The following is a 13,881-nucleotide window of genomic DNA, read 5'->3' as shown; positions in this document are numbered from 1 at the left end:
TTGCCAAATCATTAATATATAATGTGAACAGTTGGGGTCCCAGCACAGATCCCTGTGGAACCCCACTAGTCACTGACTGCCGATCAGAAAAAGACCCATTTATGCCGACTCTTTATTTCCTAAACCAAGTCCGTTTTCATCACTAAAAGCAGATTTTCTGATGGTTCCCGCGTTGTCATTTGTGGGATCTTGCTGTGCACAAATTGGCTACCGTGTTCCCCAACATCGAAAGAGTGGGTACATTTTTAACAAGTGCTTCATTGGTTGTTGAAGTGCTTTGATGTGTCCAGCAGCTGGAGAAGGCAGCCAAGAAACAAAAGCCTTTCTTTTCATTTCAAACGCCTTTGATTCAAGTCCCTCCCAAATCAGATTCACAATTCCTCCTTTTAGGCGGGAACTGTGTATTTTTCCCGCACAGCAGATCGTTCTGCTGATTGTAGGGGCTGAGCAGTGAGGCAGCCACTCATTACACAGGCTGGAACTGTCAGCAGTGACAAATAGTCCGTCAGTTAGCCAAATATCCCCAGCCCCGGGGTGGTTTCTGAGCTGAGAGCTTTTCAGCAGCTGTGTAATTTTGGCTGCTTGTGTCTTTGGTCAAAAAGTCTTTTATTTTTTTCCACCGCTGTTTTATTTTTGTAGCCAGCCTGCTATTTCTGTTGTCAAGGAGGGAGCTGTTTTTTTGCTCGTGTTATGGACACAATGTTGTTTTGACAGATGGGAGTTGAGGCTCAGATATTTTTCCTCTGTCCCTCCCTCTGTCCCTCCCTCTGTCCCACCCTCCACTTTGACGCTTCAGTCGACTACAAATAGAACTGGGTGACTAACAGAAGGAGAGAGGAACAGAACCGTATCCTCTGAAATATCTCAGGCAGCTTTGCTACGTCAGGTTGGTGTGTTCCCGTCTGCCCGCAGGGTGAACCTGTGTGAGAGGAATCCGCCTGGGATCTCCCAACAGAACTGCAAAGTGTTTAAGAAGCAAAGCGGCTGAACTTTGTTGCTGGGATATTGTCAGCTCCTCTCCCAGCTTTCTCTCAGACGAAACATGCAAGGTGGAGTGTGTCAGCGCTGCAGGGGGTGCCTGTCGTAGGGAGTCAGCTACCCAGAAACCATGCCCGGCGTTCCTGTCTCCTCGAGGCTCAGGCCTCCTTCGGAGCGACCCAAGCCCGTTCAGACGGCACTATGCATCCCGCACGTGGGTGAGGTCAGGAGTGGCGGGCGCTGTGATGGTCCAGGAGTACACATTGGCACAGGCTGCCCAACCTACCCCGTCCAGCTGAACTCGAAGCCAAGCCTTGACCCCAGGGTCAAACAACCCTTCCAGGCCAGGATGCAGGAAAAAGCCGACAGTAAGGTCAGTGCTTACATTCCAAACTTGGCACAAGTCAAACTTTACAGCGGTTTCAGGAAAAGGAGTGAGTTGGTCCTACTCCCCACTCTGAGCTAAAGTTCCTGTTAACTGAGTTTTTATTTTTAGTCACACAGTGAACTTTACATGGCTGCATTTTTTCACGTGCTATTTTCTTTAAAACAAAACATTCCCTAACCTCAAATTGGCCGTAATTTTTAGAAAGTTATTTGAAAGCCAGTGGGTAGAGGTGCTGTATCTGGAGTATTTTCTTTACTGGGATCTCTGAGCAGTTTTGGGATGTTACCGGGGCTTTAGGAATGAAGAGAGGCTCATGACTCACTCTTTCAGAGGGCCAGCATGGCTACACTGGGCCAAATGGCCTCTTTTTATCCTGCATCGTTGTGTGAACATTAATCAGTGAAAAGTATCTTGCCACTGGAGCCCAAGAGGATCGCCCAGATGTAGCTCTGCACAGGTATAACAAAGTGCGAGTGGGCACAGATTGACAGAAAGGATAAGGTGATCACATGATCCTTGGAAAATACACAGCAAAGTGGGGGTGTGGGGCAGAGGGATTCGGGGGTCACAGATACAACAGATCAGGGAAAATATTGACGCAGGTTCAGAAATCTCTTAAAAAAAAAATAAAGTACAGGAATTCATGTTGAGAGGGATTGAATTGAAACACTGGGGAGTGATGTTAAATGTGTATAGAACATACTTTAAATACTCTCAACAGCTGAGATCTCCATATTAGTGTAAATATTAAAGAGGCACTCGGAAAATGAAAAGAAAACACGGCTAATCCCAGAATTGAGAGATTACACCGATCAGGAAAATGTAAACGGCTGTGATCTATTCCAGAAGAAGGGAAAAGCGGAGGGAACCTGACAGAGGGCTCCAAGTTTATAAACAGGATTGATCAGGTGGATGTAGAGAGGAGGTTTCCACTTGCAGCTGAGCCTCGGAGCTGTCGATTATAAAATATTCACCAATAAATCCAGTGGGGAATTCGGGAGAAACTGTTTTGTCCGGAGAGTGGGGAGAATGTGGAGTGTTTGAGGTGAAAAGTATTGACGGATTTAAGGAGAAGCTGAGCGACCACGTGAGGGAGAAAGAAACAGGAGGAAATACTGACTGGGTGAGATGAGGAAAGGTGGGAGGAGAACTTTCTGGAGCATTAACTCCGGCCTGGCTGATTGGCCGGTTCTGTGCGGTCAGTATGTTCGAGTCAGTTAGACCGCTGAGTTTCCCACTGAGCAAAATCCAACTCAGGAAGAGTGTTGCAGAACTTTCCCCAGAATGATAGCAGGGTGAGACGCTTCAGCTAATGTGGGCAGACTGGAAACTTAAAACATTGAGCCAGAGTCTCCCACCTCGCCCGCGGCTGGGATTCTCCAGTCCCGCTGCAGAGATGGTGATTGGGCTGAGTGCCAGGTTCTCCGTTCTTGCTGGCAGAGGTGATGGAGTGTGAACAGTTAGAAAATCTGTTTCTTTCTCCACAGATGCTGCTGAGATTTTCCAGCACTTTCTGTTTTCATCTGGACCCAGAATGCGCAGTATTTTACATCTATATTGCTACAGAAGCAGGGCAGTTCCCCTTAGTGTAGAGAAGGTAAAGGGGATGATTTGTTCAAGATATTTAATGGTTTATGAATATGGTGGGAACAATTTCAATCGCACCCTTTAATGGGGAATTAGAGAAATACTCAGAGGACAAGAAATGTGCAGGGTTGTAGGTGGCACAGTGGTTAGCACTGTTGCCTCACAGCGCCAGGGACCCAGGGCGGCACTGCTGCCTTGCAGCGCCAGGGACCTGGGTTCAATTCTGGCTCCAGGTTACTGTCTGTGTGGGTTTCCTCCGGGTGCTCCGGTTTCCTCCCACAGTCCAAAGATGTGCGAGTTAGGTTGATTGACCCTGGTAAAATTGCCCCTTAATGTCGGGGGGACTAGTAGGATAAGTATGTGGAGTTATGGGGATGGGACCTGGGTGGGATTGTTGTCAGTGCAGACTTGATGGGCTGAATGGCCTCCTTCTGCATTGTAGGGATTCTATGGCGAAAGAACCGGGTTCATTAATTCAGCTCTTTCAAGGAACAGACACAGGCTCAATGGGCCAAATGGCCACCTCCTGATTTGTACCATTTGAGATTCTAAATATTCCCAGTGAGTGAAGCTCCTTATCGAGCCTTCAGTTTTATAATAATATTATAATAACCCTCCAGATCCGGGTGTTATCTTGGGGTCACTGGGACCCAGGCTCTGTGAGGAAGGGATGTTGATCCCATGTAGATTTCAAACTAAAGGGAAGCAGAGGTTGTGTAAATGTGGACGTCTCACCAATGACTGCACTTCCTCACATGAGGACATGAAAGGCACTATATAAATGCAGCAGTCACTTTTATTGATGGATATGAGACTGTGTCGGGGTTTCACCTGGGTACCAGCTGCTAATCAAACCAGTGTCCTGACTAAAAGCACAGCGGGATAACTGGCCTTTTGCAGTTTGGGTTGGACTGGTGTTCAGGTCACTGAAAACGATGTAAGATTGTAATGCTTTGAAGTAAAGTAGCAGGGTGAGAGGGTGACAGAACTCTATAACTGAGCATCGCAGCTCTCTCAAAGCAACTGAATTACATCCTGCTGCCTGGCCACGGTTTGTTCAAGCATTTTGTTCAGTGTTTTAGGGATTCATACAAGTGAAATAATGCTGCCCTAACACAGCTCCTGTTCTGAATGTCTTAGCCAGCTGCCTGGTAACACTCACAAATGAACATTAATGTTCCAGAGTTGGGAATGGGAGTGAGCTTGTGGCAAGTTCCAGCTGGAAGTTGAGGAGTTGCACTGAGTCTCACTGCAGAGTGGGAAACCTATCCTGATGATTGTGTGCTGCACTGTGGAGGTTCCCACCTTTCAGATATTGAACACTGGAGCTTCTCGCTGTGATTAATGAGTGTAAAACATCCCCCAGCACCATCTCCAACAAGAGCACGGGAGCTCCCCCAGTCTCAGTTTATATTTAGCCCCCAGTAATATCGCTACAACCGATCCTGGTCATTATCACATCGCTGTTTGAGGAAGCTTACTGTATACACATTGGGTACCAGATTCCACCTGTTACTAACAGCGCCTACATTTCAAAAATAACTCACAGGCCAAAAGGTGCTTTTGACGTCCTGAAGAGATCACAATGGCCAGAAATCATTCCCCCTGCCCCCTCCCCCCCAGTCTCTGGGGGCAGCCAAGGGGAAGAGAGAGACGGGAGACCTACCCTACCCTACCCCATCTATAAGCGTGATAGCAGACCTATAGCACCCTCCAGCTCTATAACAGACCTTTATCCCTGCAACCTATAGCGCAATAGCCAGCCTATAGCACAATAGACAGTGTCATGGCTGCAGAGAAGGAGGATGCCGTGGAGGGACTGTCTACGGAGTCTCTGTGGGTGGAAGTTAGGAACAGCAAAGGGTCGATAACTTTGCTGGGTGTATTCTATAGGCCGCCCAATAGTGACAGGGAAGTTGAGATGCAGATAGGGAAACAGATCCGAGAGAGATGTAGTAATAACAGAGTTGTCGTGATGGGAGACTTTAATTTCCCAAACATCGACTGGAATATCCCTAGGGTAAGGGGTTTGGATGGGGAGGAGTTTGTTAGGTGTGTTCAGGAGGGGTTCCTGACACAGTACGTGGATAAGCCTATGAGGGGAGAGGCTGTACTTGACCTGGTGCTGGCGAATGAACCAGGACAGGTGTCGATCTCTCGGTAGGAGAGCATCTCGGGGATGGAGATCATAATTCTATCTCCTTCACAATTGCATTGGAATGAGATAGGATCAGGCAGGCTAGGAAGGTGTTTGTCTGGAGTAAGGGGAAATATGAAGACATCAGGCAGACAATTGGACAAATAAACTGGAAGGAGGCGTTCTTGGGGAAAAGTACAGAAGGAAGGTGGCGGATATTCAAGGAATGTTTGACTGGAGCTCTGCACAATAACGTTCCGATGAGACAAGGAGGTTTTGGTAGGGCACGGGAACCGTGGTGCACGAAGGTTGTGGTGAACATAAGAACATAAGAAATAGGAGCAGGAGTAGGCCATCTAGCCCTTCGAGCCTGCCCCGCCATTCAATAAGATCATGGCTGATCTGTCGCTGCTCAGTTCCACTTTCCCGCCCTCTCCCCATAACCCTTAATCCCCTCTCCTATCAAAAACCCATCAACCCGCGTCTTAAAAATATTTAGTGAGGCAGCCTCCACCACTTCAACGGGCAGAGAATTCCAGAGATTCACCACCCTTTGAGTGAAGAAGTTCCTCCTCAACTCCGTTCTAAACCGCCTCCCCTTTATCTTGAGGCTGTGCCCCCTAGTCCTACTGTCTTTTTTGAGCGGGAAGAGTCTTTCCACCTCTATCCTATCCATCCCATTCATCATCTTATACGTCTCAATGAGATCTCCTCTCATTCTTCTAAACTCTAACGAGTACAAGCCCAGTTTATTCAGCCTCTCCTCATAGCTCAACCCCCTCAACTCCGGTATCAGCCTAGTAAACCTCCTCTGCACTCCCTCCAAGGCCAAAATATCTTTGCGCAGGTGCGGCGCCCAAAAATGCACACAGTACTCCAGTTGCGGCCTCACCAATGCCCTATACAGCTGCAGCAAGACCTCCCTACTTTTATATTCTATCCCCCTCGCTATGAAGGCCAGCATCCCATTCGCCTTCCTGACCACCTGCTGCACCTGCAAGCTGGGTTTTTGCGACTCATGCACAAGGACCCCGAGGTCCCTCTGCACCGTCGCCTGCTGCAGTTTTTCGCCTCGTAAGTAATAGTCCTTCCTACCATTATTCCTACCAAAGTGGACCACCTCACACTTGCCAACATTAAATTCCATTTGCCATTTCCTGGCCCATTCGCCCAGCCTATCTAGATCCTTCTGCAGACTCTCCACACCCTCCGCACAATTTGCCGTTCCCCCAATCTTGGTGTCATCAGCAAATTTCGACACTCTACACTCGGTTCCCTCCTCCAGATCATCTATATAAATGGTAAAAAGCTGAGGTCCCAGCACCGACCCCTGGGGCACTCCACTAGTCACCATCCGCCAATCCGAATAGCACCCGTTGACCCCCACTCTCTGCCTCCTATTTGACAACCAATCCTCTATCCACGCTAACACCCTACCCCCAACTCCATGTCCCTCGACCTTCTGCAATAACCTCTTGTGAGGCACTTTGTCAAACGCTTTCTGAAAATCTAGAAAGACCACATCCACCGGCTCTCCTCTATCCACCGCCCTAGACACATCCTCATAGAACTCCAGTAAATTTGTCAGACACGACTTCCCTTTAATGAAACCGTGCTGCGTCTGCTCTATCAAGCAATTCCCTTCAAGATGCTTTGCAATTTCCTCCTTAATGACAGATTCTAACATTTTACCCACCACAGACGTTAAACTAACCGGCCTATAATTCCCCGCCTTTTGCCTGGCACCCTTCTTAAACAACGGCGTAACATTAGCCGTTTTCCAATCATCCGGCACTTCCCCGGAATCCAGCGACGTCTGGAAAATAACCACCAGGGCATCCACTATCACCTCCGCCATTTCTTTCAGAACCCTCGGATGCATTCCATCCGGTCCTGGGGACTTGTCCACAATCAGCCCCTCCAGTCTGTCGAGCACCGCCTTTCTAGTAACAGTAATGTCATTAAGACCCTCCAGTCCTACCACCTTTCTATCGCTAACACCCGGCAAATTATTCATGTCCTCCTCCGTGAAGACAGAAACAAAAAAGTTATTCAATACCTTAGCCATATCCCCATCCCCTACCACTAGGTCCCCTTTCTCATCCTCTAAAGGACCAACGTTCACCCTAGCCAGCCTCTTCCTTTTTATATATTTATAAAAACTCTTGCTATCCTTTTTTATATTAAGCGCTAGCCCAGCTTCATAGTTTCTCCTACCCTTCCTTATCAACTTCTTTGTCAATCTTTGTTGACATTTAAACCTCTCCCAATCCTCTTCTCGCCCACTACTCTTAGCTACTCTAAATTCCTCCGCTTTTAGTTTAACACTTTCCTTCACCTCCTTCGTTATCCACGGCTTATTACCTCTCCTCTTACTATCCTTTTTGACCATCGGAATAAATTTCCGTTGAGCACCAAGAAAGATCTCCTTAAAGATCCTCCACTGCTCCTTAACAGACCCTCCCTCCAACGCGCTCCCCCAGTCCACATTCGCCAATTCTTCTCTTATCCTACCGTACTCCCCTCTATTCAAACAAAGGACACGTGTCCGGGAACCCACTTTCTCCTCCTCCATCTGCACCAGAAACTCCACCATACAATGATCACTCTCTCCAAGAGGATCCTTCACCACAAGGTCCCTAATTCTACCCGCTTCATTACATAGCACCAGATCCAAGATAGCTCGCTCCCTCGTCAGCTCCAACACACACTGTTCGAGGAAACTATCCTGGCAGCATTCCAAGAACTCTTCCTCGAGCCCCCCACGTCCAACATGGGTCGACCAATCAATATGCAGATTGAAATCCCCCATAACTACGGCCGTCCCATTCCTGCACGCCGCACTTATTTGCGCGTTAACAGCCCGCCTCATCTCCAGATCATTATTCGGGGGCCTATAGACGACACCCACCAGCGTCTTCCTCCCTTTGCTGTTCCTAATCTCCACCCACAACGATTCCACCCTCTGCTCCTTGGCTCCAATATAATCCCTTGCTACCACCGTGATGCTATCCTTAATCAGCAGAGCTACGCCCCCCCCCTTTTCCCTCCTGTCTATCCTTCCTAAACACTTGATAGCCCTGTACATTCAGCTCCCAGTCCCTGTCACCCTGCAGCCACGTCTCTGTAATGGCCACCAGATCGTATCCATTTGTGTCGATCTGCGCCATCAGCTCATCCACTTTATTCCGAATGTTTCGTGCATTCAGATAAAGTGCTTTCATCCCAGCCTTCACCTGGACCCTATTTGCCGCAACGCCACCAACTATACTCACGCCCCCTACTCCCTCTATTATTGGGACATCCTCGGCCTCTTCCCTTACATGTACACTCTCCTTAACTTTAGACCTGGTAATGTCACCTACCCTCACACCCTCCCCCCCCATAATTAGTTTAAAGCCCTGTCTACAGTCCTCTTTACTCGATTCGCCAGCACTCTGGTCCCAGTACGGTTCAGACCAACCCCATCCCTCCCGAACAGGTCCCACCTACCCCAATACTGGTGCCAATGCCCCATAAATTCAAACCCATTCCTCCCACACCAATCCCTGAGCCACCCATTCACTTCCTTAATCCTGTCAACCCTACGCCCATCTGCACACGGTTCAGGCAGTAGCCCAGAGATAACCACCTTGTCGGTTCTACTTTTTAATTCCATTCCCAGCTTTTCATACTCCCTCCCCAGATCCTCAGTCCGCATTTTGCTTACGTCGCCGGCACCCACATGTACCACAACGACCGGATTCTCACCCTCCCACTCCAGGTTCCTCTGCAGCCCAGCTGCGACATCCCGGACCCGAGCACCAGGCAGACAACACACCCTTCTGTGCACTTTGTCATTGTGACAAAGGACAGTGTCAATACCCTTCACCCCACTATCCCCAATCACTACTACGTTCCTTTTCCTTTTCTCTTTGCCTATGTCCTGCTGCAGCACTGTACCGTGTGCAGCTTGCTCACCAACCTCACCTGCCTCGTTCTCGTCCAACTTGGAAGCAAGAACCTCAAACCTGTTATGCAGATTAAGAGGCTGAGGCCTCCGCTCCTCACCCCCCTTCCTCTTCCCAGTAGCCCCCTCTTGTCCCTGACCCTTAGAGTTAGCCAGTCTAGGGGGGGTGGATGTCACTTGCACCCCATTGACAATTGCACCCTCTCTCCCCCTGATGAGCCTCAGTGTCTGTAGCTCAGAGGCCAGCTCATTTACCCTGAGCTGGAGCTCCTCCAGCAACCTGCACTTACTGCAGACATGGTCACTGGGATGAACCCTAGGGTCCACCAGTTCCCACATCATACAGAAACCACACATCACATGCCCCTCCATTATTCACTGTAGTAGTTTTGAAAAAATTTTTTTTTTTTTGTTTTTTTTTGTTTTTCAAACGAACTCACCTGGCCTTTTTTCCTTCCAGCCCTTTTTGATATTAAGCCCTATTAACTCACTCTGCTTCCCTCTCACTCTGCTTCCCGCTCAGACGCTGCCCGCTGTCTACACCAGGCCTCCTTTTAAACCTGGCGCTGATTTAAATCTGATGAACCACAACTGCCTGCTAACCACTCCCTCAGAATTCTTAAAGCAGTAAATACAATAAATAAATGCTTTAAACAGTTCTACAAAGAACAAAGTGCTTTAAACTTATTTTAAACTGGTTTTTAACAGGTAAAATCTTAGCTGTCTCTCTGCTCCTTCACTCGTCTGCTCCAGCAAACAATGGAAGGCATTGAAGGCATTGAACCTAGTCAGGAAGAAAGGAAAGGTGTATAAAAGGTTCAGAGAGCTAGGAGATGGTAAGGATCTTGAGGAGTATAAGGATTGTAGAAAGGAGCTTAAAAAGGAAATTAGGAGAGCCAGAAGGGGTCATGAGAAGACCTTGGCGGGTAAGATTAAGGAGAATCCCAAGGCCTTCTATAAATATGTAAAAAGTAAAAGGATGAGAAGAGAAGGGATAGGACCTATAAAAGGTGAAGGGGGAAAGGTCTGTGTGGAATCGGAAGAATTGGCAGAGGTGCTTAATGAGTACTTTGCCTCGGTATTCACAGTGGAAACTGATCTGGGAGGTTGTACTACAGGTTTGCGGCAGACTGAAAAGATTGAGTATGTGGATATTAAGGAGGAGGATGTGTTAGAACTTTTAAATTCTATCAAGATAGATAAGTTGCTGGGACTGGATGGGATGTACCCCAGGTTACTGTGGGAGGCGAGGGAAGTGATTGCAGAGCCCCTGGCGATGATCTTTGCATCGTCGATGGAGACGGGAGAGGTTCCGGAGGATTGGAGGATTGCGGATGTGGTTCCTATTTTCAAGAAAGGGAACAGGGATAGCCCGGGAAATTACCGACCGGTGAGTCTGACCTCAGTGGTTGGTAAGTTGATGAAGATGCTTCTGAGGGACAAGATTTATGAGCATTTGGAGAAGTTTAGAATGATCAGAAATAGTCAACATGGTTTTGTCAAGGGCAGGTCGTGCCTTACAAGCCTAGTTGAGTTCTTCGATAATGTGACTGAACACATTGACGAAGGAAGTGCAGTGGACATGGTTTACGTGGACTTCAGCAAGGCGTTTGATAAGGTCCCCCATGCAAGACTTCTTGAGAAGGTGAGAGGGCATGGGATCCAAGGGCCTTTGGCCTTGTGGATCCAGAACTGGCTTGCCTGCAGAAGGCAGAGAGTGGTTGTGGATGGGTCTTTTTCTGAATGGAGGTCAGTCACCAGTGGAGTGCCCAGGGATCTGTTCTAGGACCCTTGCTGTTTGTCGTTTTCATAAATGACCTGGATGAGGAAGTGGAGGGATGGGTTAGCAAGTTTGCAGATGATATGAAGGTTGGTGGTGTTGTGGATGGTCTGGAGGGATGTCAGAAATTGCAGCGTGACATAGATAGGATGCAAGACTGGGCAGAGAAGTGGCAAATGGACTTCAACGCAGATAAATGTGTAGTGGTCCATTTTGGCAGGACCAATGGGATGAAGGAATACAATATCAAGGGTAGGAGTCTCTGCTGTGTCGAAAAGCAGAAGGATCTTGGGGTCCGGGTCCATAGGACTCTTAAATTGGCCTCGCAGGTGAAGGATGTGGTCAAGAAGGTGTATGGCGTACTGGCCTTCATTAATCGAGGGATTGAGTTTAGGAGTCGGGAGGTAATGCTGCAACTTTATAGGACCCTTGTCAGACCCCACTTGGAGTACTGTGCGCAGTTCTGGTTGCCTCACTACAGGAAGGATGTGGAAGCTATTGAAAGGGTACAGAGAAGATTTACAAGGATGTTGCCTGGACTGGGAGGCATGCCTTATGAAGATAGGTTGAGGGAGCTAGGTCTATTCTCCCTGGAGAGACGAAGGTTGAGAGGCGACCTGATAGAGGTTTATAAAATGTTGAGAGGAATAGATAGGGTGGATTCTCGGAGGCTATTTCCCAGGGCTGAAATGGTCGCTACGAGAGGACACAGGTTTAAGGTGCTGGGGAGCAAGTACAGAGGAGATGTTAGGGGTAAGTTTCTCACTCAGAGGGTGGTGAGTGAGTGGAATCGGCTGCCGTCGGTGGTGGTAGAGGCAAACTCGCTGGGGTCTTTTAAAAGACTTCTGGATGAGTATATGGGATGTAATGGGATTGGGGGTTATAGATAGGTCTATGGCTTAGTAGGTATACAAGTGATCAGCGCAACTAGTGGGCCGAAGGGCCTGTTTGTGCTGTAGTGTTCTATGTTCTATCTCTTACCTATAGCTTTACAACAGACCTATATTTCTGTAACCTATAGCATGATAACAGACCTCTAACTTCTTGTAGCTCTGGTCTCTCGGTCATCCCCAGTTTCCTGTGCTGTTCCACATGTGGTTGTGCCCTCCACCCTTTTGGCCCCATGGTCTGGGCTGCCCTCCCTAAACCTCACTGCCTCCCTCACCATGTTCTGCAGAGCTACTGTCCTCACCAAGATTGTGATTGTCTGATCTGTTCCTCTGGCCTGGGCCACATGTTATTCGAGTGAATGCTCCCTGTGAAGCATTTTGCATGCATTACTACAATACAGGGGCTACACAAATGCAAGTTGTTGCATTAAAGATCAGCAAATTTATCAGAGTGGAAGTAGGGGCTTCCTTCACAATTGGCCCCATTCAAAAAGGGACTTGCATTTGGATGGCGCCACTGGATGCCCAAAGTGTTTTTTGAGCCAATGAAGTATTGTTGAATTGTAATCAGTCTTGTAAAGAATGTCATGTCCTGTGTTTGGATTATATATACCACTCACAATTCTGTTAAATCCATTGTAGATAGTTTTTATGTGTGAAACATTACTTTGATTTGTAACACATACACATTTTTTTAACAAGTTGATTTATATTTTGGGGCAGCATTTTGGACTCCAGATTTTAATTCTCAATTCTTTTGGAAAGTGCGTTTGGAACATGCTCATGCCCTTGTACCTGTAAACTCCCTGTCTGCTGGCCCCATGGTTTATTATTGAAAAATACCAGCTGCCAACAGAATGGCAATCTATTTTCTATTAAAGATTGTTTAGCAGATGTTCTGTCTGTAAAAATGGCCCGTGTCCCAGGCTCCAGCGTGCCAGTTATCGCTCTTATCCAGCACGGCTCGGGTTTTCATTTTGGACAATGATCCTTTTCACGTTTAATGTCTTTTTTGTAACATAATCCGGTGGCAGCAAGATCAGATCCTATTCCCCAGCCTGAAAGCAACTCTGCCCTCACCAACTCGGAGTGAAATATCAATCTTGTGTTTTTGCCCTGGCCTGGGAATTGTTTCCATTTGTTGGGGGTGGTACCAGCATTGTGCTGTGTCGTTTTTAACTCACTGATTTGGAATAACACTCAGAAACATGTGTGTAATCTGACCTCTGAACTCCGACTGAAGGCTGCACCTTTAGGGTATTTAATGTGAGGGATTTACACTCAGTCTGTCTCCTAAGTCTTGCTTTAGGAAGGTGGGACATGCTGGAGTGAATTCTGCCACCCAGTGAACAGGCACTCCAATTGCAGTTACAACGTCAGAAAGATAAGCAGTCTCACAACACCAGGGTTAAAGTCCAACAGGTTCATTTGGTGACACGAGCTTTTGGAGCATTTCGGAACGGCTCTCTGAAAGCTCGTGCTATCACATAAACTTGTTGGACCTTGACCCTGGTGTTGTGAGACTAATTACTGTGCCTACCCCAGTCCGACGCCGACAACTCCACATCACATCAGAAAGAGACCAACTTGTACCTGCGTTTGTTCTCTACCTTTGTCTCTCAGTACCCCTTCCTCGTGTATCTCCCTGTTCCCTTCTCCGCTAGCATTCCTCCTCTAAATTCATCAATGCTCTTCCTTTGATCATTCCACACTGTAGTTGTTCCTCAGTCTCTCTGTGCTCTCTGTAAAGAACACCCCCCCACCCCCTTCACAAACCTTTCTTTTGATCTATTTTGGTCGATATTTACTCTTGCTCTGGATTTCCCCAAACGTGGGCACAGTTGTCCCACGTTGATCCTATACAAACCTGTCACCATGTTTTAAATATTTCTGCTGGATCACTTTGGATCTCCTTCATTGCAAAAATATTGTGTGATCACGCTAATATTTTACACCTTTAATCCTGAGTTAGTGAATTGGAGTGAAATTCCAACCAGAATAAAATGATCTGAAATTTTCTCAACAACCGCGACCAATGTATAATCTCAAATGTTTCTGCGTTGTTTGAGTAGAAAACGCACAAACCAATTAGTGCACAGTAAGATTCCACAAGCAGCAAGATGGTAATGACATGGTTAACTGGTTTCAGAAATACTGGCAGCTGGATAAATA

General features: G+C 47.5%; 1 protein-coding gene across 2 annotated transcripts in view; it reads left to right on the top strand.

Annotated features, from left to right (window-relative positions):
* The first annotated feature begins 1,028 nt into the window (after positions 1 to 1,028).
* nav3 (neuron navigator 3) overlaps positions 1,029 to 13,881 on the top strand; it is a 360,827-nt gene continuing 347,974 nt past the window's right edge. For both annotated transcript variants that reach the window (XM_080191445.1, XM_080191444.1), the window contains exon 1: positions 1,029 to 1,351. In XM_080191445.1, the coding sequence (XP_080047571.1) occupies positions 1,109 to 1,351 (243 nt within the window). In that variant the 5' untranslated portion in view covers positions 1,029 to 1,108. The remainder of the gene's footprint in view (positions 1,352 to 13,881) is intronic.

Source organism: Carcharhinus amblyrhynchos, chromosome 6 (assembly GCF_965287045.1).
Source record: "Carcharhinus amblyrhynchos chromosome 6, sCarAmb.v2.hapA, whole genome shotgun sequence".
In the NCBI taxonomy this organism is placed as follows: Eukaryota; Metazoa; Chordata; class Chondrichthyes; order Carcharhiniformes; family Carcharhinidae; genus Carcharhinus; species Carcharhinus amblyrhynchos.
Note: the sequence above shows the minus strand (reverse complement) of the source record. Positions and strands in the feature narration are given on the sequence as shown.